The 21,813-nt window shown below is 26.8% G+C and overlaps 1 protein-coding gene across 2 annotated transcripts in view; it reads right to left on the bottom strand.

The window, feature by feature from the left end:
- Positions 1-17,760, bottom strand: part of LOC132921943 (lachesin-like) — a 32,744-nt gene extending 14,984 nt beyond the window's left edge. The window contains exons 1-2 of one of the 2 annotated variants that reach the window (XM_060985204.1): positions 17,346-17,760; positions 6,125-6,237 (exon numbers count right to left, since the gene is read on the bottom strand). In XM_060985204.1, coding sequence (XP_060841187.1) covers positions 6,125-6,237; positions 17,346-17,412 — 180 coding nt within the window. In that variant the 5' untranslated portion in view covers positions 17,413-17,760. Of the gene's footprint in view, positions 1-6,124; positions 6,238-6,521; positions 6,627-17,345 lie in introns of those variants that run through there. The other variant, XM_060985205.1, reaches the window with a different exon arrangement.
- Positions 17,761-21,813: the final 4,053 nt, after the last annotated feature.

Genomic DNA, 21,813 nt, shown 5'->3' with positions numbered 1-21,813 from the left:
TTGTTATTATATTTTGTCAATCAGAGCTGTGTACTCTTGTCTCTTTGTAATCCTATTCATATTCAACCCTTCCAAATGCAGAGTTTTTTTTATTCACGAAGTTACTCATTTATAGTATTTTTTTCATTCAAATGTCTTTATTACAGGAAATAATTAAATGCTGTACTAAAAACTTACGTGGTAATGAAATGAAGTTTAGTTTTGTTTTACGATCTTCATTGTTTGACCCTAGATATTAGATAAAGTTTTTTACTACATTGTTTAGAATGAAAAATTAGTTAAAATAAGTAACAATTACATTATTTTTATATAATTTTAGGTGGGTGAAAATAAAATGATTTTTTATAAGATTCAAAATTCCAACCTTAGTCCATTACCTTTAGTTAGGTATGTAAAATATTAAAACTTTAATGAAAAAAATAAAAACATGATAGTAATTTAATTTAATATCATATTATTATGTAGATACTTACATTTAGACTTTTTAGCAGTAGTAAAATTAAAATTAGCAGATACATTATGCTGTAATAAAAGAAAATATTATAATAATATCTAGTTATACCGTACACCGTAGTATATAAGGCAGGGGTCGCCAACTAGTCAATCGCGATCGATTGGTCGAATTTTCTAGGAATATAGGTCGATCGTTATAAAAAAATTAATTTTACCATTATTGGTCGATCGCCTAATAAAAAAATCAGATAATGCGAAATATTTTTAAATTTCGAATGTAGTATCTATTTGTTTGAAAAGGTTGGCGACCCCTTGTATAAGGTATAATATTGTAAGTTGGGGTTTAGATTTAGAGAAAAATAAAGCAACGAGTTCCCAAACATTTATTTTTTTATATTTAACATATGACTAAACAGCACTATATAATCCAAAGACATCAATGTGATGTATTTATCTTTGGACTTAACACAACATACATTTTCATCTGATGGTCTTATGTGACTTGTGTAAGGATTTCAGTTTTTTTTATGTACAATAGAAACACAAAGTTTAATCCTTTAATTTTTGTTTTTCTATACCATTTTTAGTTTACTTGTTGGCTTTTTGAAAAGCAACATAAAACAAACAACTTTGAAAATGAAAAAAAGGACACATTTTGTCTTCATGAACTCCGGACAGAAAACAAAACTCCAATGTTCTTTTGTATAAACTATTAGAATATAACTAATACAGTACTATACTACTCCATTAACAGCTTAAAATAATTAACAAATTAGTAACCAGTAGGTTATAAATAATAACATATTAATATTGTATTGTTTACTTTACGTTTTCTTTTGTTTTTGATTTGAATAACATGAAACGTTTTAACACGATTTCTGAGTACCTATCAAACTAAAAAATTGATTTATATTAGTACCTACTTTAAATATTTATTTTGTTGTATTAAATAGTTTAGTAATTTAGTGATATTTGGATAAGAAAATATGTTTAGCTATAGAATTTTAGAATAAAATAGCCGGAAAGGATACATTGCCCAAACTGGGTAATGGTCACTCGTCACGCTTCACTGACCTCAGCGCAGACTAGTGGTGTATTATTATTATATAAATTTGAAAACAATGATAAATCATCGTAGGTACTAATAAAATGGCTTTAGGTGAAGCGAATTTAAGGTCACACAATGCACATGTTTATATTATTTTAATAATATTTGCAGTTTTTTTTTACACTTAGGAAAACTACTAAGGAGATCAAAAATTACCTTTCTATAACTATCAATATTGATGTAATCAATACAAAAAGCTATCCACTTGAAAGTTTTGAACTTTTGGTGAAGTTTCTATTATTACCAGAAAAAATTTGTTTTAAGTAAACAATTTTATAGCAATCAAGACAATCTTGACTTCAGTAAGTCTGAAAATATATTATAAGAAATTCAAAAAATTGTTTTATCAAAGATAATACTAATGACTGCTGGTTTAAACTAAATACTCGTATAATATTTTAATACAACAATTAAGTATTAATATAAAAACTATTATGAGCAAGTAAATTAATTTACAAAATTGTCTCATTATAGATACCTTGAGATATTAGGAATACTATAAGTTTACCCATTAGGTAAATTCACAAATTATTTTAAGTTAATATCCTTAGCTATATGTACGCAGATTAATTTATCTCACGAATGTCAATAAAATACAAATACATAATGTATAAGTACAATTGATTTTCTAATTACCTCTTAAACTGAATCAAAGTACGTGAGGAAATAAAAGCAGTTTTTTTTTTAATGATCGTCCCAAGAGATAGACAAACTTTAGCATCTAACAACGGGTTCACGTGAGGTAATTCACAATCATATATAGTTGAGTTTTATACGAAGTTAGAACCATCCACCAAAACTTACAACCGTGTACATGTACCGTAGAGTTCAACGAGTTTCAAGCATTAGATAAAACAAAATAATACACCTTTGAGCAGCTGAATGAATCAAATAGATTTTTAGTTTTAAGACAAAGAGTCATAAAATTGCATTATTTAATATCATAGTGTTACAAAATAATATCCGCGCAAGTATTTATAATAAAATGAGCGGGTCATATGAGTCAGTATATTGGGTGATAAATGATCACAATATTATAATATATAGTTATATTAAATAACCCAAAAGTTAAGACCATCGAGATTTTTTCAAAAGCCAATAACAAGCAATAGTCATCGGTTAAACATTTTTATTTAGATGAATGCTTTGATAATACATTTAACTAACATAACATAGTAGGTATATGCTATTGTTTATATTTTACTTATCAAACACGTCCCAAATCCCAAGTAAAATATATATTTCAAAGATAGTAAAAATTAAAATAAATATAAAAGAGCATATATTGACAAACCTTGTACAAATAAAAACATATAAATAAATTATAATGTTATATTTTTATTTTTTATTTTAAATATAAATATAAATAAATTAGGTATTGAATTAAACATTTCTAAGAGCTGAGTAATTATTATTGTTTAATTAAAATGCAATTTATATAATTATATGTTTTAATTTTCTTGCGTTAAACAACTTTTAATAGTCACTAAGCAAACTAATTTACTGTGTTCTTTAACTTTTTACACGCATATGCGGATAGTGTAAACATAATTTATGAATACCAAAGATTAACCTAATCATAACGCTTGAATAACCCTTTTTCGGAAATAAAAACTTCGTAGAGAACTATGAATACGTGGAACCCGCATATTTTTGTACACCTACAAATTCGACCTTAATGTAATACAATATATTTTACAGTGTAAAATATGATAGCTGTAATTATTGCGTTGTTTATAAATTTAGCATAGGTTATATTAAATTTTATGAATTATAGTATTTATTTATATAATATTATAATATTTTATGGTTTTAAATTTTTGCATAATATTTATTAATAAATTATTTAACAATTCACAATTTTAATGCACATATCATTTAAACTAAATATAAAGTTATCATATTTGTTAGTTTTTAACTTACACTCCACAATTATTAACACACGATATACCTAATCATCATTTGTAATTAAAGAAAATACGATACGTGTATAAATATAACTGTGTATATTGTAGTCATTATACATTATTTGAATAATAAATAAATAATAATAATAATTAATATTAAATCCATTATTGTTTAACATATTATACCTCAATATTTTTTTTTTTTCAAAAAAAGCTTTTATTTGTAGTACTATTAGTATTTTTTTTATTATACCATCAAATACCTAATCATTGTAGAATGTTATTTTTAATTTAACTATTGCCTTAATTTCATATAAGATACAAAATATAGGTAATGGTTAGTAAGTAGTGACTATCTTTCGCCTTTATAAAAAATATACATCTTTATGAAAAAAATAAAATTAACATTACCTATTATTTGTCTTGCATTTTACATCAGTATAATTAACTATAATAAACATGTATAAAGTAACACCAAGAGTAATCTGTTTATTTCTTTCGACTAATGCTATTGACTGCCAAGAGAACATTAAACGTATTTTTTTCTCTTTACGCTTTTTCTTACAGAACATTATTATGTACTAGGTTACTACAGTGTAACTACTAACTATTAAACTGTTAGATACTGACGACTGACGAGTACCTTAATAGTAATGACAATTTTTTTTTACTACGTACCCTGCAATAATTCCTTAATCTCTTAAGGAGATAAGGAAAATAAAGTTAAATCCAAGTATATATAAATTATAATTTAATTGTGTGTTATCTACGTTAATTTGTTCTAATATTAATATTATATACAATATACATAATATACATCAAATTATTACACTTAGAAACACATTTCTTTGAAAAAATGTTTACAGATACGTATAATAAAAAATTTAATTAATGTGATGTAAGGTATTACTTATATTTTATAAGTAAATATTTGTGGTTTTCAAATTGTTGCATAACAATGCACTTATAATTGAAAGTTGGTATAATATACTACTTGTTAGTAGAAATTTAAATTTTCAATATTTTTTTAGGGTTCATACATTATTGAAAAAATAAACTAATATTTTTTAATTTAATATTTTAGGGTAGTAGTATACACTGATGAAGAATTATCGATTATTGAACCAAAGCTTTATTATTTATAGGCATTTTACTTTAAAGAGGTGAAATTCTAAGTAGTAACCGCCTTTCTACTAATCATTAACAAACCATTAATACTACTTATTACTCAATGATTTTACATTAGACTATAATAAGTTATACATTATAAACTATATTGGGTTAATTGTAAATATTTTGTTTATCAATATTTTCACTACCTAAATTATTCTGCTTAAGCATATGAAATTTAAAATATAAGTTCAAAATAAGAAATAATAAAAATATATTTCATTTAAATCTGTTGAATAAGAATGTAAATAATAATTTCTGTGAATAATCGTGAAATGTTAATTCTCTTTAGTAATAATAATATATTATATGAAATAAGTTAGTCAATAAAATATATAAATGTATTTTCATCAATTATGTTGGTATAATATAATTTAAACTAATACAAAATGTCCCTAAACATTTTTTTTTTAATTTTTATTAATTAGATATATTCTTATTTTATAAATTAAAATTATCTTCCTTAAAAATTGGGGTTTTTGTGACATACATAATATACCTACACCAAATAAACTGTCAAATAGATTTATATTATAAGTTTAAAGTATAAATACATGCTTATAATATACATATAAATAAACATGAAAATAAAAAATATTGGCATATCAAAATGTTTAAACAAAGATATTAGGTAAACTAAACTATACCTATTATATTGAATTAATAAAAAGTAATAATAAATATGATGAGCGTATATTTACAAATAGTTGATATACAAATAAACGTATTAGTTGAAATTTTCATAAATTCCAATAAAAAAAAAAACCGAATTTAGTTGACTATTGTAGTTAAAGTGTTCAATTGATGAAATCAATGTGATAAATTAAAAACGTAAAATGTGATTGAAATAAAAAATGTAATACATTGTGTGAATGCGTTTTAAACCTAATTTATCAAATTTAATTAATCAATGAACTTAATATAAATGTTTTTTAGCTTTCACTCAATTACGAATAATCAGTAGTATGGTAGTATTCACATTCACTGCACATCCATTGAATATTGCAGATACGTAGTTTCAAAGTATAATATAATATATATAATATATATATATATAATGTAAAAATCATATAAGAAACGTAAATATATTTATTTTTATAAATAAAATGTATGGATCCACTAAATAATTGATTGAATATTCTTATTGAGTAATATAGGTAAACTCAATAAGGATCAATTATAGAGCATAACAAATATCGATGGAGCCACATATAAGAGATAAGAATAAGACTAAAGATAAGACTAAATAAGTCTCTCTTATAAGACTTAAGAAGTTTGTGGTGTAATGTTTCAAATAATTGTTGATATCATATAAATAATCATTAAATTGTGATTTGTATTAGAATTTAAATACAATTTATTTCAAATATAATGAAAATAAGTAATAGCTACTCTTCTATTAAAAATAAATTATTATGGTATTTTTTTTATTCAAGTGATAATATTGATAATAGTTATAATAATATTGTAAGTCTTATGAACTTGCCTTATATGTCGACAGTGATTCTACGACGCACTCGAGGATCGCATCTCGACCGACAGTTACTGTTAAATTATCCATCCGGTCGCTGAATTTTGGTGTATCGCTGAATAGAATTTCTGCAAATAAAACAATCGTTATAATTAGTTTTAATCGTTAATAATTTTGTTTTCATATGGATTTAAAAAGTGATGTGAGCGTAAGTCAGATAGGTACTTAAAGAAAAATGTGATGTCTATCCCCCACAATTTAGGTACCTATATCCATTATTCCTAAACAATGCCTTGAAATTTGATTATTAATTGATCTATATACTTACTACCAGTGGCACCGATTTCATTTAAAATACCTATGACCAATTTCTATATATTATTAGTATACCTACTCATCTACTCCAACCCACCAGAAGTTCACTTTATAATTTTTTTGAGCTTCAACATTCAAAATTTTCGAGTTTCTCTTGAGACGTGGTAGTTTGAAGCTTGGTTTTTACAAATTTTGAATCCAAAAACCAAAATGTCTACTACCCATACACTTAAATTATCCATGTTATTTGTCATAGTTGGACTATAGGGTCGGCACTACTGCCTACTACGAACTGGAAAAAAAAACATCGACAATATTTACTGTGTATAATGTGTATACGTAAATAGTTTTTTTTCAGCAAAATAGTAATAGTTAAAAATGTTTCACGCGAGTCCGTAAACTGTGGTAACTTTGTGCCCATCCCTTAAATTTCTGTAAAGTTCAACATAATATACTATTGAACACGAAAAAGTGTGACGTAGGTACCTAAAGTAACGAAAAGCCATTAAACGACATCGTGTGTGATGTCGTGTATTGTTGTAAGTGTGTAATCGCGCATACGGTTTATCGGCCCGCTATTAGAGACTAGAGTAAGATTTCAAAACTTTTTCGAGGTCCATCATCACAGTGTGTCTCCAATCAGAAATGTTCGACCGGCACGTCAATTTCTGGTTTCGTTTTATCGTTATATTCCCATATTATATATTATATTATAATAATAATATGCTTATTAAAAGTTTAGGACTAAGCGTCGTAGCAATAGTATTATATGATGATATATGGTGTCTCAGATTATTATTGGTGGCATAAACTATTAAATTGTTTGAGGCGTAGTAATTTTTTTAACACCCACCCCATGTAACATTTTAACATTATATGCAATATATATGATAATATTTTTTATTTGTAGAACCATATTTTGTATGCAATATGCTTTAGGCTGCAGCAAACAACAGTGTATATGGCATTGTTTGAATAAAGGTTTTATCGAAAGTTTGTAAATTTGTATGTATTCAGAATGATTAAAATCAAATATAATTATAAAAAGTTGTATTTATACTTTCTTTTATCTTATTTTAATAATAGACTTATGAAAAATGTTATAAGTAAATCTGGTTAAATATATTTGAATATTAATACTGTATAGTCCGTCAAACTTGCTTTACTTCAGTACTCATATTATAGTTAATCTCGTTGGTATGGCTAAGATTTTATATGGGTTATTTTTATGAAAATTTAAACCAATTAATGTGTAGTGCTTATATAACTGAACAATTTTCAAAATCAAATAATAAGTACATATTACTCTAATGCACATAATATAAATTATTATTGATAGTGAACATTTTATTATCGACTTTTATCATCCTAGGTCACTTAGCTACTATCTTTCTAAGACCTACATCTACGCTGCTAAGTCTTGAGTCTTGGGTCTCAAAAAATTACTTTCCCGCCGAAACTTAATTGTGTCTTATGTAATGTTATTGTTGTCACCGTTTTAAATAGGGTTGTTCGATAAATTTATTCAAACGAGATGCCCACATCCACGAATGCCATTCATCGGGGGCCGGGGCCCGCATTGTTCAGTGACCCAGTTGCATATGCAATGGATTTGGAAACGACGCCTCCACATCGGCGCGCATGTAATGTGATTAAGTGAAATTGTAATTAAGAGCAAGGCTATTATTATAATTAATATTATAATATTATTGTGTTGTGAGAAAGAATATAAATAAAAATGGTAATGGAACAATTTTTTTCTTTCTTTTTTTTTTTTAAAAAAAAACGACTACGCCGATGGTTGTTGGGTGGGGGTGCAGTGCGGACCTTCGCCGTGATTTTTTTCTTTTAAGGATTTTTGGCGGACCTCCTGCGCATTGTGTGCCTAAGCGCGATTCGCGTGCTACGGTTTCCCGTAATAAATTCACCATGTACACCGCACTCGTACATATACATAATATATTATATACTTATACTTGTACTTATGTACTTACGTATATATTATATATATATATATATACGACAATAAATACGCACGCGGGTGGCACAATACTGAACTTGTGTATTGCACGAGGGAGTTTTTGGGGGGAGGAGGCAGGGCCCGCTCCGGCGTGATATTTTAATTCGGCCAGTCACGCCATTCGGCCGTTGTCTGTTCACGTGCGGCGACTGGTCACCCGCGTTTCACTATTTCACATATTATATACCTACTACACACAATAGATACGCGAGTTTAATAATAAATCGTCATACAATGTACTGGGTGATCCATTTAAACGGCTACGCGTTAATTTTCCAAATCAATTTGAAAGGAACAAAAAGTGTATGATAAAATTTAAAAAAAATAGGAAGCGATGCACACGAGGGTGAACATAATATGATGTATAAAAAAAAACCGGGATAAACGATTTTGGCTTAACCGTGTAAAAACTTCAAAATATTGTAGTGGTTTTTATATTTTTTTATGATATTTTGGAGATAATATTTGTTTGTTATATTATGTGGTAAATGCCACACTTCTTGTAGGGGCTTATACTTTTAGTATTACACTGTGCAAATGTGCAATATTACACTAATAAAATACATGTTTCATTCTTGCCGCATATTACTAACAACTGTTCGTCGTCACTCAACGATCGTTATACAAAAAACTTTTTTATAAGTTATAGCTACTAATTTTTTTTTTAAATAATAACAGTATAAAATAGTAAAAATATTTTTTCCATGCGGAACAAGTAGACATGATGCCCTAAAAAAGGCAAATCCATTTTAAACGGATGATCACTTTACCCAGCATATATCAAAATGTAGTGATCTACTACTTCACTCGTATACGCATGCACGCTGCTTGTATAATATTAATCGAAAACTACTTATTCAATATGTATAATAACTTTTGAATATTTATGCTTCAACATTTTTACAAAAAAGTTCTGCCTTCTGAATTTATGAAATTTTTTGGTTTTTTTTATCTCTATCTATACAGACAATGGATTTAGATTCCATAGGAATATTTTTGGATGTGTCCTATTATTACCAATGCGTTCTACGCGCATTTGTTAGAATGATGCAACGAGGATAATGAAAATGATATTTAGAGTTTTTATTCGATATTTTAAATAGTACTCGTATACTCAAGAATCGAATTTGCCCATGTTATTAATACCATAGCTTTAAGCTTATCAACAAATATATTAAATAGGTAAACATTTTTAAGTTACAATTTTTCCGATTAACTTTTGAAGTATAAATACACATTTAAATTAAAAAAAGTCATTGCTACCGAAAAGAAAATGAAGACATTTTTAAAAAAATACTTTAAATGAGAACTTATTTTTTTGATCAAAACACAAAATCTATTAGGAAATAAATTATTGCATGTAGTTATATTTAAACACAGATACCCTGTATACCTACGAATCGGACGACGAAGACGAACGACGAAGTATATCACGAAAAACGTGAGTGCGTATAGGTAAGTACTAACCATATACCCAATGATATATGTATATTGTATATATATATATATATTGTTACCACCACGCGCTGTCACTATATTAGCGATGTTTTAATTTCGCTCGGTCGAGAGAAGCAACAATAATAACGGCCACTTGGCGGTAGCGGCAGCAGTGGCGGTGGACGAATATAACATCAATAACCGTTGCGTAACGCGACGATTGATAACGATAAGTCACGCACACGTAAGTTATATATACGCATACATATTATATATATATATACACACAAAATAGAGCCATCCCTTTCACACTTTCATTGGGTCTTATCAGCGTAGGACACAGTCCCGCGTTGATTTATAATGTACATAAATAATAATTTTATATTGGTAGCCCGGTCGGCAGAACGTATAGTCGGACGTCTTAATTATAATAAGAAAGAAAGTTAGGTCTACCTATTCTACCTAGTACCTGTCCGTCACCGCCCGAAAGAGACTAAATTAATATATATTATTGACACTATTGTTATTAATTATTTTTATTTTACAAAATACTATACAGTATATAATATAGTACATATACTCGTATTTGTATAGAGGTATATAATATATTTCCTAATTTACGATTTCACGCTGGTCGAATAAAAATTAAACAGATGTAACAGTATATAATATAGTAGACCTGATTGTGATTTGTATACTCACTCGTATATAGATATTCGATGTATATACAAATATATAAGTTCGCTCTATCGTATATTATACTGCCTCCCATGGTGAGTACTATTATTATTATACGACGTTATCGATTCGTCCAAACAATCGCCCGACACGTCCACGAAAAGTTAAAAAACAAAAAGGAAAATATTTCAGTTTTCACCTTTATAGCCGTTTTAAAGCCGTCGGCGGCGCAACCCCGCAATAACGCGTCGGTGTTCGCATGACTTCGAAACGTGTAATTTAGTGGCCTAAGTGGCCCGGGCTACCCTCTCGCAGAAAAAAACAGGCAAAAGAAAAAAATATGTATATTAGAAATTCAGACCGACGTAAGAAATGTGTATTATAATGACGGGTTGTTGGCACTTAAAAACCGATGGTATATAGGGACTATAACATTATATCGACTTCGTCGAGAGGTCAAATGATTGATTAGTTAAACGATATTAAGCTTTCAACACGATTTTTAACATTGTATACGTAGGTACACCTTGTTACCCTTATTAATGAAACGTTATTATTATAATACTATAATATACTTCTTGATACACGCCGTTAAAAGACGAGTGTGTCACAATTCACGATTTGTCCAGAGCGGTTTAGTGTTAGTGTATACACACAAATATTATTATTATATTATATTTTATGTACAATATATTATTATGTCATTTAAATAGTTCTTTAGAAATATCATCCACGTAATTTTGCACCTAACGGTAATCGGAGTAAAAATATTGTCAAAATAAATTGCTTATTCAAACGCTCGCTATCATTAATTTTAACATAATTTCAATTTGTGACGTTGACATGTGCATACATGTTATCTTTCAAAAAGACATAATAGCTATATATATATTGTATCTACTAATTTTCTTTTAGCACTTGGACAGTAAATTGTAAATGTATTTTAAACAAATTATTATACCCATATACTTTTGAATATTCCCCGCATTCTATGCAAAATTAATAAGTAAATTCATAACGTGTCTATAAAGTTGTGATTAGTAAAATCAGTTAGAGTAATTTTAGTTTGTTATTACTTCATAAATTAAAACGAATCAAATATAACAATGTATTATTAATAATTATTATGTATTTAAACCGTTTAGTTATTAGATATTTTTTTGATTTATATTTGTATTTATTTATTTAAAAAAATATATATTACAGATAGACTTAATTTATATAATATTTTTTTAATATTGCACACCTTTTTATTTAAGTTGTATTTAAATACAAACAGTGTTCCATTAGAGTATAATTAAACAAACTTTTAGGATGCGATCACATTTAATCGGAATCAGAATATTATTCGTTTGTATAATTAGCTAAATTGGAGCTTAATTGAGAATTGAGATCATATCTTTACAAATATTTACCAAGAACGGTCAAATTAGGACTAATTGAGATATATAGATAGTGAAAATATCTTAACATCTTACAGTTCGGTAAATATTCGAATTTAAAAATCGAAAAACTAATAAATCACCTTCTTAAAAGATATTTTAATTTCAATTTAATATAAGTTCGATGTATATTATCAGAGTCTTGAAAAGCAAGTAAAATTTGTTTTGGAGTGTTTGTTATTTTCAGTAATCATACAACATTTGTTAATACAAAAATGGATTAAGAAAATAATGTATTAGAGTTTTCATCTTTTTGAAATCAAAAACGTTGAAATATGTAAAAATATGCAAATTAAAATTTAATATTTGACGTTGTTACACCATGAAATGAATTAGTATCTTACAAAATGCAAATATTTATAGGAGTTCTTTACCCTAAATTGAATAACAATAATGATGATTCTTGCAATATTTAGTTGTAAAAAGCGTTGAATATTATTATTCTTATCATTTATATTGATTTATCTTGAGAACTTTTATATAGTTTTTAATTACTTGTAATTTAAGTACTTTGTATTCGACATCTTTACAAAGTTAAAATTAAAGTTAAACTTAGGAAAATTATATACACATGTGTATACTTTAGTCTTTTATACATGCAAACATGCAAATATTAAATACCAAAATATTTTAATTTTAGCTTTTTTTAATATACATTTTAACTATAAGTATTTGATTCATCCAAAACTTTTAAACTTCAAATAATAATTGTCTCAAAATTAAAGGAACATTGAATGTAAGATGCATAAAATAAAAAATATAGTCACAAAATAATGGATTAACAAATTTAAAAACTATTAATTATATGAAAAAATATAGGTATGTATTTAATATTTTAATATCTTGGGATAATATATAAATCTAATAGATCAATAACCAAGAATTTCAATAGACGATTCAAGAATGACTTAGTGAAATGCTTAAGGATATATCTATTTATAAAATATATCTAATAGACGAAAAATTAACTTAGTAAATTCACATCGCAAAAAACGCAGATGAAAATACCATGCTTTTTAATAAGGATTAAAACTAAGCTCAACCCTGCAAATGAAATGTTCTTTACAACTATGATAATATCGCTACTAACTTGTATATTCATTATTATAGTGCACAGTATTGGCTGCCGCTTCCCAAACAAAAATCAAAAAATTCCTGAGAACCCTGGCTTCAAACTACTCCTTTGGTTCATGTGAGAAAAATAACTGCACAGTAAAACCTAAATAAAACAAAAGGAGTGCTCCAAATACATCTAAATCTAGTCCAAAACTACTCCTACTACCAAGACATATTTCTATAAGAGAAGATCAACAGGATTACTAAGAATTAAGATAACTTTTTATGTTAATTTGTATTTATTGGAAACGTATAATAATTGGTATGCTGAAATGGTGAATATTGTTAATAATAAATAATTTTTTTTTATTATTATTTAATATTATGTTAGCAGTGTTAAGTTTATACCAGAATGATGTTTTTTGTGTTATTATGGCTCTTATATATACCTACATAAAATATAATATAAATATTTGCTTTCTAATAATTTGTTGAAATAAATCGATTGATATAATACAAATTTTAATATAAAATGTTATCCAATTGAAAAAATCTAGTAAGAGTTTTATGTGACATAAAATTGGAATGAATGAAACTTGTCAGCACTTATTTCAATTTCCTTGATAGTTATGCGTTATAGTGTTATACGAGTATATATAGACCATTGCCAGAGTTTGGGTTTTATGATTATTATATGTTTTTTTTATTATGTCGGACAAATAATCAAAGCTTCCATCGGCGTGATTTGTATATCGTACAATCATGAACATATATATTTGATTTGAAGAAGCAATATTAGATACAATTCATACGAATTTGTGAAAACACTATATATAATATATTATACGTGTAATTAAATTCTTAGTTTTTATATACATAAATATATATATTATAATGATACATAATAGTAACATATATAATGTTCTTTAATATTATCTTTAAATATTAGTTTATCTTTAATTAATTCATTAACATTGGTTGTATTAAATTAAACGCGTGAAATTAAAATAATATTAAAAGTGTTATAATAACTATTACTATTTTTTTAGTTATATAAGTTGTTTGTGTTGAAGAATAATTATACATTTTAAAGAGAATATAGTCGATTTTATGTCAAGTATTTCATTTCATATTGAACATATTTATGTTCTTTGCGTGAATTCACGAATAAGGTTTATTCAAGAGTACTCGATAAGAGTTACTCCAGGGTAATATTTTAAAAATAAAAATTAAATTTCCATATATTTGATTAAAAAAAATTTAATGTTGAAATTAAGTTGAAAATAATCAAGTTATCAATTGTATCACATAAATTTATATTAGTATCCAATTTATATTTTAAATACATTTTTCTGTAAATCGTTTTCATAAATATTTCTTGAATATAAAATACAAGGGATATAATAGAAAAATTCTAAAAACAATTTTTGGCCAAGTTATTTGCCATTTAATGTTTATTTTAACAAAAATAAATTATATATTTATCTATTGTCAATCGGGTATATTATAAATTGAATTATTATTAGTAAGATAATAATAATAATAATAATAATAATAAATAATAAGTACAATTATTTCTATTTTACTTGAATTTCAATTATTATTTAATATTAAATAAAAATAAATGTATTACATTGAAGTATTCAAAATCATCTTACAGTATAATATTTTACACGTTGGAAATTAAATAAAATTGTGGGTTTTATAAGTTATATTTTTTATTACAGGTAAATTAAAATGCACTATTAATTAAAAATAACGATTAATGAAAATTTTAAATTAAAAATAAAATTTTTTTGTTATATCTAAATTAAAAAATACATTATTTTGTATTAAAAAAAAATTACTTATTACTCTAATTATTTTAAATGGGTATTCTGTATATATTTTTATTATTTATCAGTATCAAATGAAACAATACATATTTATAATGTATGCATTTTAGTAAAATTAATATTGATTGATTATAATGAATTAAGACATCTAAATCTACAAAATGCACTATATGATTGTTATTGTTATTATTTCCTATTCCTAAGGTTTATTTATAATGTGAAGTCAAGTAAACTATATTGAACATATAAATATAACATAAAGAAGTACAAAATAACTATGTACACCAGACACGAGTATTTTATTAAAGTGTATTGAATTACATAATTAAATATAAATTTTATAAAAATATGTTCAAATAAAAAAAAATTCAAATATTTTATTTATGGATTTTTAAACTTAGATTATAATATACATATAATTTTAAATACGAAAAAAGTTTTATATGAAACTTTTATCACTAAATTTTTATTACTGTTCATTAGTTTTCTTTCTGCTTTCTATCAAACTAAGTAGTCAACCGTCGAGAGAGATTTACCTGGTATGTTCATTATTTTATATTTTCAAGAGTTAGGTAACTTTATTTATTTATTATACATGATATATGTTGTGACACACAACTCGAATTAATATCACGTTAATGTTGATTGAAACAGAAAAGTTATATTCGTAACTAACATATTCTCTTCAACTCATAAATAAAATGATCAAAACATTCAAAACTTTGAGTATCAATTTTTAAGTATAGTTATATCTTTATAGTTTGCTAAATAGGTATGAAACCAGTAAGATTTTACTATTTGAAGAGCTATAGGAATTAAAAAATATTGTTCTTCTATAGAAAAATGTATGTCACTTCTATTTATGTATCTATTAAACTAACAAGCAATCATTGTAAAATAAAAAACAACAAAATAAAACAATAATTTATTATATGCTTATAATATAATGCATATATAGCATTATACTATATTAGATGGTATAATATTATAAAATAGTAGATAAGTATACGGTGTACGATAAAATTTTTTTTTTAATTTAAATACACCTTTCTATGGATTATAAACTGAACGTACCAATTAATTTTTACAATTATCTTTAAAATTTAGGTGTTTAATAATTGATTATAGACTTTATTTTTGTTAATTCCATATAAATATTGTATATACATTTTAATTTAATTTGTATAACATTTACATTTAAAATTTTATGATTTTTAGATTTATTTTAAGTTTTTCAAAACTTTTTGTAATTTATGTGATTATCTGTGACTATCTAAAAAACCATAATTTTCTAGCTTACATGGGACTATTGAGAATAAACTATATTCTATATTTACGTAATAATAATAGCCAGGGCTCGGGACTTAAAGCATTTGCTTATTTTTATGGATTGACTTAAAATGTAGTAGAGTGCTATGGAAGTGTATGTCATGTTGAATCACGTTCAATTATGAAATTTGAAAGTATTTGTTTTTGCTTTTTTGACCAGTTTTCTACTTTTTATGGGTTTTTCAGAAAATACCTCGGAAAATCTATAAACAGTAAAGCAAAATGTCTCGAAAGTGAAGTTTGATTTTTTTTATAATATAAAGATTTATTTATTTTTTTGATATTTTAGTTAGAAACCTTTCCATAATTTTGTTTCAATATTTTTTTGTAGTTTTTAATTATATTATTTTTAGTACAGTTACAAATTATGTCTAGTACCTAATTTTTTCATGTAAAAAGAAAGTTTTTTTTTTTTTTTTGATTAAATATTTTTGCTAATATTTAAGTTTTTTAAATGTTTATTTGAGTGTTTATAATGATGTTTTCAAGCGCTTATTATTAAGATTACACAAGTTTACCTTAAAAAAATTTCACGAAATGTGTGTACTGTATAATAATTTAACATCATATATTTTCATTATAATAACACTAGACCTTAATGATATATTATAAATGTATTTCCAATATATATATCATGAAAATAATTATTATACTAATCACTTGGAATATATTTTCGATGTTTTTTCTAAATTTATTTAAACATAATTACAGATACTTATCAAAAGTATGTGAATTTAGCAGCTACTTAAAAATACTTTATGAATAGTAATATTATTAAGTATTCCTTCAATATATAATTAGCAATTTTATGAGTATCTTAAAAATAGTGTCAAATTAAATACAATGCACATTTAAGTGATACCTATTAGAAAATAATTTTCATTAGTACTAAAATAAAATATTTTAGAATACTGAATATATACAGTATTCAAATGCACATGTTTGCTCACTATAATAGATGAGTAGTAATAGTACCTATACCTAAACGTAGTTTGTGTCGTTCACGCGCTTAATTAAATTCGTTTTACTATAATATGAACGGACTATTTTTGTGCCAATAAGCAATCGCATACAATAAATATATTATTATTTTGTGCTGTGAACGGATTAAATTCGACACCCACCTTTGGTGTTGTGGACCATCGTGAAAACGAGCATTGACCAAAAGTACGTGGACGATACTGCTGTCATGACGGTGGCGGCGACGACACTGCGCGGTGACTACGGCCGCACGCGGTCTGTCCGTGGGCACCTCTGGTTCGTGAGCTCGGAAAACTGTGGCGTGCATCGGCGGTGGCGGTGGCGGTACTATCAACGGCCGGTGACGTTGTCGGCGTTGTCCGTCACCGTATTATGATATCCAGTCAAACGTCTGGCGCGTTGACAGTTACCGCGGTCGTCACGTGTGGTTCAAAATTACAGTAAACAGGGTATGCCGCGGGAAACGCATGGTTTTTAAATAATAATAACTCATACATAATCAACTTTATATTTTACCAACACAACAAATAAAAAAGAATTACCTATCGTGTTCGAAAAATTATGTCGTGAAGTTGTCGGCCGTTTTCTGAAATGCGTATTTGTACGGCTTTCCAAACCTGTAAACTCCGTTATCCAGCATTTACTGCGGAACAGTGGTGTAGTCATAAATATTTTTTTGAGTATACACCTAAATTGAGAAATATATAATACGTAGAAGGCTCTGCCCCTAGTCTAAGCTAATAGAAAGGTTTAACTTACTACAAATTATTATTTATTTAATTAACAATTTTAGAAGTTTATATTGTACATTTTCAACCTGATTAATATAAAAAACCAAGACAAAAATAAAAAATAAATAAAATTATTGTTTGAAATAAAACACTTTGGCGTGGAAAACATTCATTTAACTATTTAAGTTAAATATGTCTCAACATGTATTAAATGGTATATACAAATGTAAAATATGCTTTTAAAACAAAAATAACTCAAAATATGCATTTATATGTGCAAAATAAAATTTCAAAACTATACAGCTTTGCGTGAAAGCATGAAGCGTACTCTGCTTTTTATATGACTGTGCAAAATAAATATGCAAATGCTTCAATAGTCTTCAGTCCTAATGATTACCTTTGCTCAAACGACCAATTTTATTGGCGGAATTAGTTTTTTAATTGATTTTTCCTATTTATGTATTGATGCAATAAATTCGGTCCACCATCCATAGTGTATGGAAATAATAATTATTGAAAGCAGGATAATATACCTATGTCATTACATTACATTTATACCTATTTTGGCTGCGTACGAGTTGATTCCCGGGTAGGTACCTATTTACCTACACCGAGAGGAATACGATTCCGCTCGTTATATTTTTTTGAACACGATTTCGCACGTTCTATTATTTATTAAAATACAATAGGAATAAGGTACAACGTTTTAAAATTTAATTACGTTTAGAGTCGTCATAATAAAAATTTAATTTAATACAATTTCTTTTTATAGAGTCGTCATTACAAAAATTTAATTTAATACAATTTCTTCCCTTGGTACATAAAGCCAATAGAAATTAAATATTTTAACATATTATTATGTATTTGTAGTACGCTCCCGACACAAAGCAAAGAGCTTGTCGCTCCGCCACGCTGTGGCAAAACGGTGCGGACGGCGCGGGTGTCTCATCCAGGCGAAGCTAACCCACGATCTCGCCAAAACTATTTCTGACTTCCGGACCTTTGGCCGGCTCCAAGATCACGCAGAGGTCTTCCGCGAGTTTGCCATCGTCTGACGGCCCGTTTTCGTCGACTACGGCAGGCGTTCCTAGTGTGCAGGAGGTATCGATGACGTTCTGCAGCAGCGCGACATCAAGCGGCGCGTCTCCACCAGCCGGTGGTCCACACACCGACAACAACACATGTTCGACGACATAGCAAATCAATAAATCAGTGGACTTGTCGGCGGATTCGTCAGCGAACACGTCGGCGGACTTGTTGGCGGACACGTCGGTGGACTCATCGGCGGACTTGTCGGCTTCAATCAAGGTGTTTTCGATTTCTGTGATCCGGTCTAGGATGTCAGCGTTGATATCGATGAATTGAGAAGCCATTTTTTTTTATGAGGAAATGCGCAGGTGTACACGTCTTAAGATTTAGATTGACAAAATGACAAATACACATGTTAAGAATATCGTCGCTTACCGTCGTGGCCGATGATTTCGAAAATCGCCCGGACGACGAGCACAGCGTGTTTATTACAAGCCAGCAAATACCTGTATGTTCATCAATTCTAATCGCGGTCGACATTAGGATTTTGCGGGCCCGTTTATTTTTCCGAACACTATTATTTTTATCGATATATTATATTATCTAGTAATATATCATGATAATTGATTATAGTAATTTTGGTATATGATATTATTTTTAATACAGATCTCGAAATAGTCGAGAAAATACAATATAAATAATGGTATACTTATTTTTGTTTTTAGTATATTATATGTTAATGTGAATTATAAGTTTAATCTTTTACAGTACTGTGAAATGTTATCAAACTGTGTGCTATTATAATATTACAAGTACATCCTATACCATATTAGGCTAATAATAAATCTGTAATAATTTAAATTTTCGCTCCAAACATATTACCTATATATAGGTCCGTTTTTCATTCATGATATTTATTTACACGTGTAGATTGGTAATAATATAATATGCTACCCGTTCTTCTAATTATTAATATATTTTTTAACGATTAATTATTTAAATTCGAACGCAGTGAAAACATATTAAAACAATTGAACATTACATTCATTTAACTTATACATTATATAATACAAGTATCGGTTATTTTTCAATCATTTTGAATATCAGACAAAACTTCAGAGATCTCATATTTTTTCAAGGCGACTCCTGGTTGTAGTCCGTACAAAGTATAAATAATGTGTTTTCAATGGTTATTCAAATTAAATAAACATTTCGATTGTATCTTATGTATTTTAATGTAAATATAATATAGCACATTCACGCGAACTAACAATGTATTTATGTATATTTGACACTTTATAATTCTTTTTTATGTATGTCTATAATCAATTCGACTATGTATGTATTTAATTATCTACGTTGCACTTGTAATGTATTTTAGTCATTTTTCTATGTATAATATATTATACCATGATATATATATATCATGTTACAGCGTGTGATAGACTTTTGAATTTCAAACGACGGTAAAAGACAATTTTGCTAAGGTAATTTTAATATTTAAAATAATGGTATAACCTTCAAAATGTTTTACTTAAATACAAAAAAGTTAAATGTCTTTAAATAGCACATACAGCTCCAAATGTAAGTTTTAAATTGAGTTTTGAAAATGATAATACAAATATTCCGCGAAAATTTACAGTCTCTACTCTCTACCGTTATTAATTTATGAATTAAAACATAAATAACATGAGGTTTTCTCTACCGTGCGCAAAAACATTGAATCATGTATGTATATTGTATATTATATCATTATATGTTATTAAAATTATGATTAAATATAATAGTAATTATATAGTGCGGAATGTGGCTAACTTCATGGATTTCAATAACTCCCTTCGAATATTGTAAGGTGCGTGTATTGTTAACGTACACGATTGATTATAGATCTTCCCATAATAAGTCTCACATCGAAAGTATAGGGGAGTGGAGTCTACGGTGAAAATCAGTTTTGAAATAATGCTTCACGGGAAACGTTTGGTGTGCTATTTTCCACGCCACGATAGAGATTAATTTGTATTAACAACATAACACAACGGTACAAATCGCTAACTACTTTGAAATCGGTACCTATACTGTAGGTAGTAATAAACAATATAAAAATCGAGTAATAGTCAATTGAAAACCATGATTTTTTTGTGGCGGACAATGTATAATAATATTACAATATTATACCGAATTTTTCAATTAAAATAATTCAAATTATAATTTACAAACAATTTACACAAGTGCATGTTAAACTATTGAGATTGTTTGTTATCGAATAAATTTTAGACTTCACCAAGTTCGATAAGAGTTCTATTATCCAAGTTTCGATCAAGTAAATTCCAATTGAAATTAAAAGGTATACGTTGTCTATAGGTACACGATCTAAATTTATATTAGAATTAATGACTTACAATCTGTGTTATTATAGTATCAACGTAATAATTTATCAACTGCATTAAAAACACAAATATTTAAAATAATATTTTAGTATGGAATTATTTATTATTATTATTATTAATAATAATATATAAATATAATAAACAAAAAGAACTTGACGATTTAAAAATGTCATATACTTTTGTCTTCTTAATGCTATAAGTTCCTTATTCGAATTTGGACGATCAGGATATTTTTAAATTTTGGGGTTATATTTTTTACAGTAATATACAATAATAATTGTTGTTCATAAACGAAAATTGAATATTGATTTTAATGAAAATATTTTATATTCGTAAAATAATTTGTTATTAGGAATATCGTGAGGGTAAATTTTAAAACATGTATACTATATAGGTATCATATAAAAGTCCATTTGTTTAAAAAATAAATTAATATTGATCCTTAGTCCTTAGCGACTACCGTT

The sequence above is a fragment of the Rhopalosiphum padi genome, chromosome 2 (genome assembly GCF_020882245.1).
Source record: "Rhopalosiphum padi isolate XX-2018 chromosome 2, ASM2088224v1, whole genome shotgun sequence".
NCBI lineage: Eukaryota > Metazoa > Arthropoda > Insecta > Hemiptera > Aphididae > Rhopalosiphum > Rhopalosiphum padi.
Note: the sequence above shows the minus strand (reverse complement) of the source record. Positions and strands in the feature narration are given on the sequence as shown.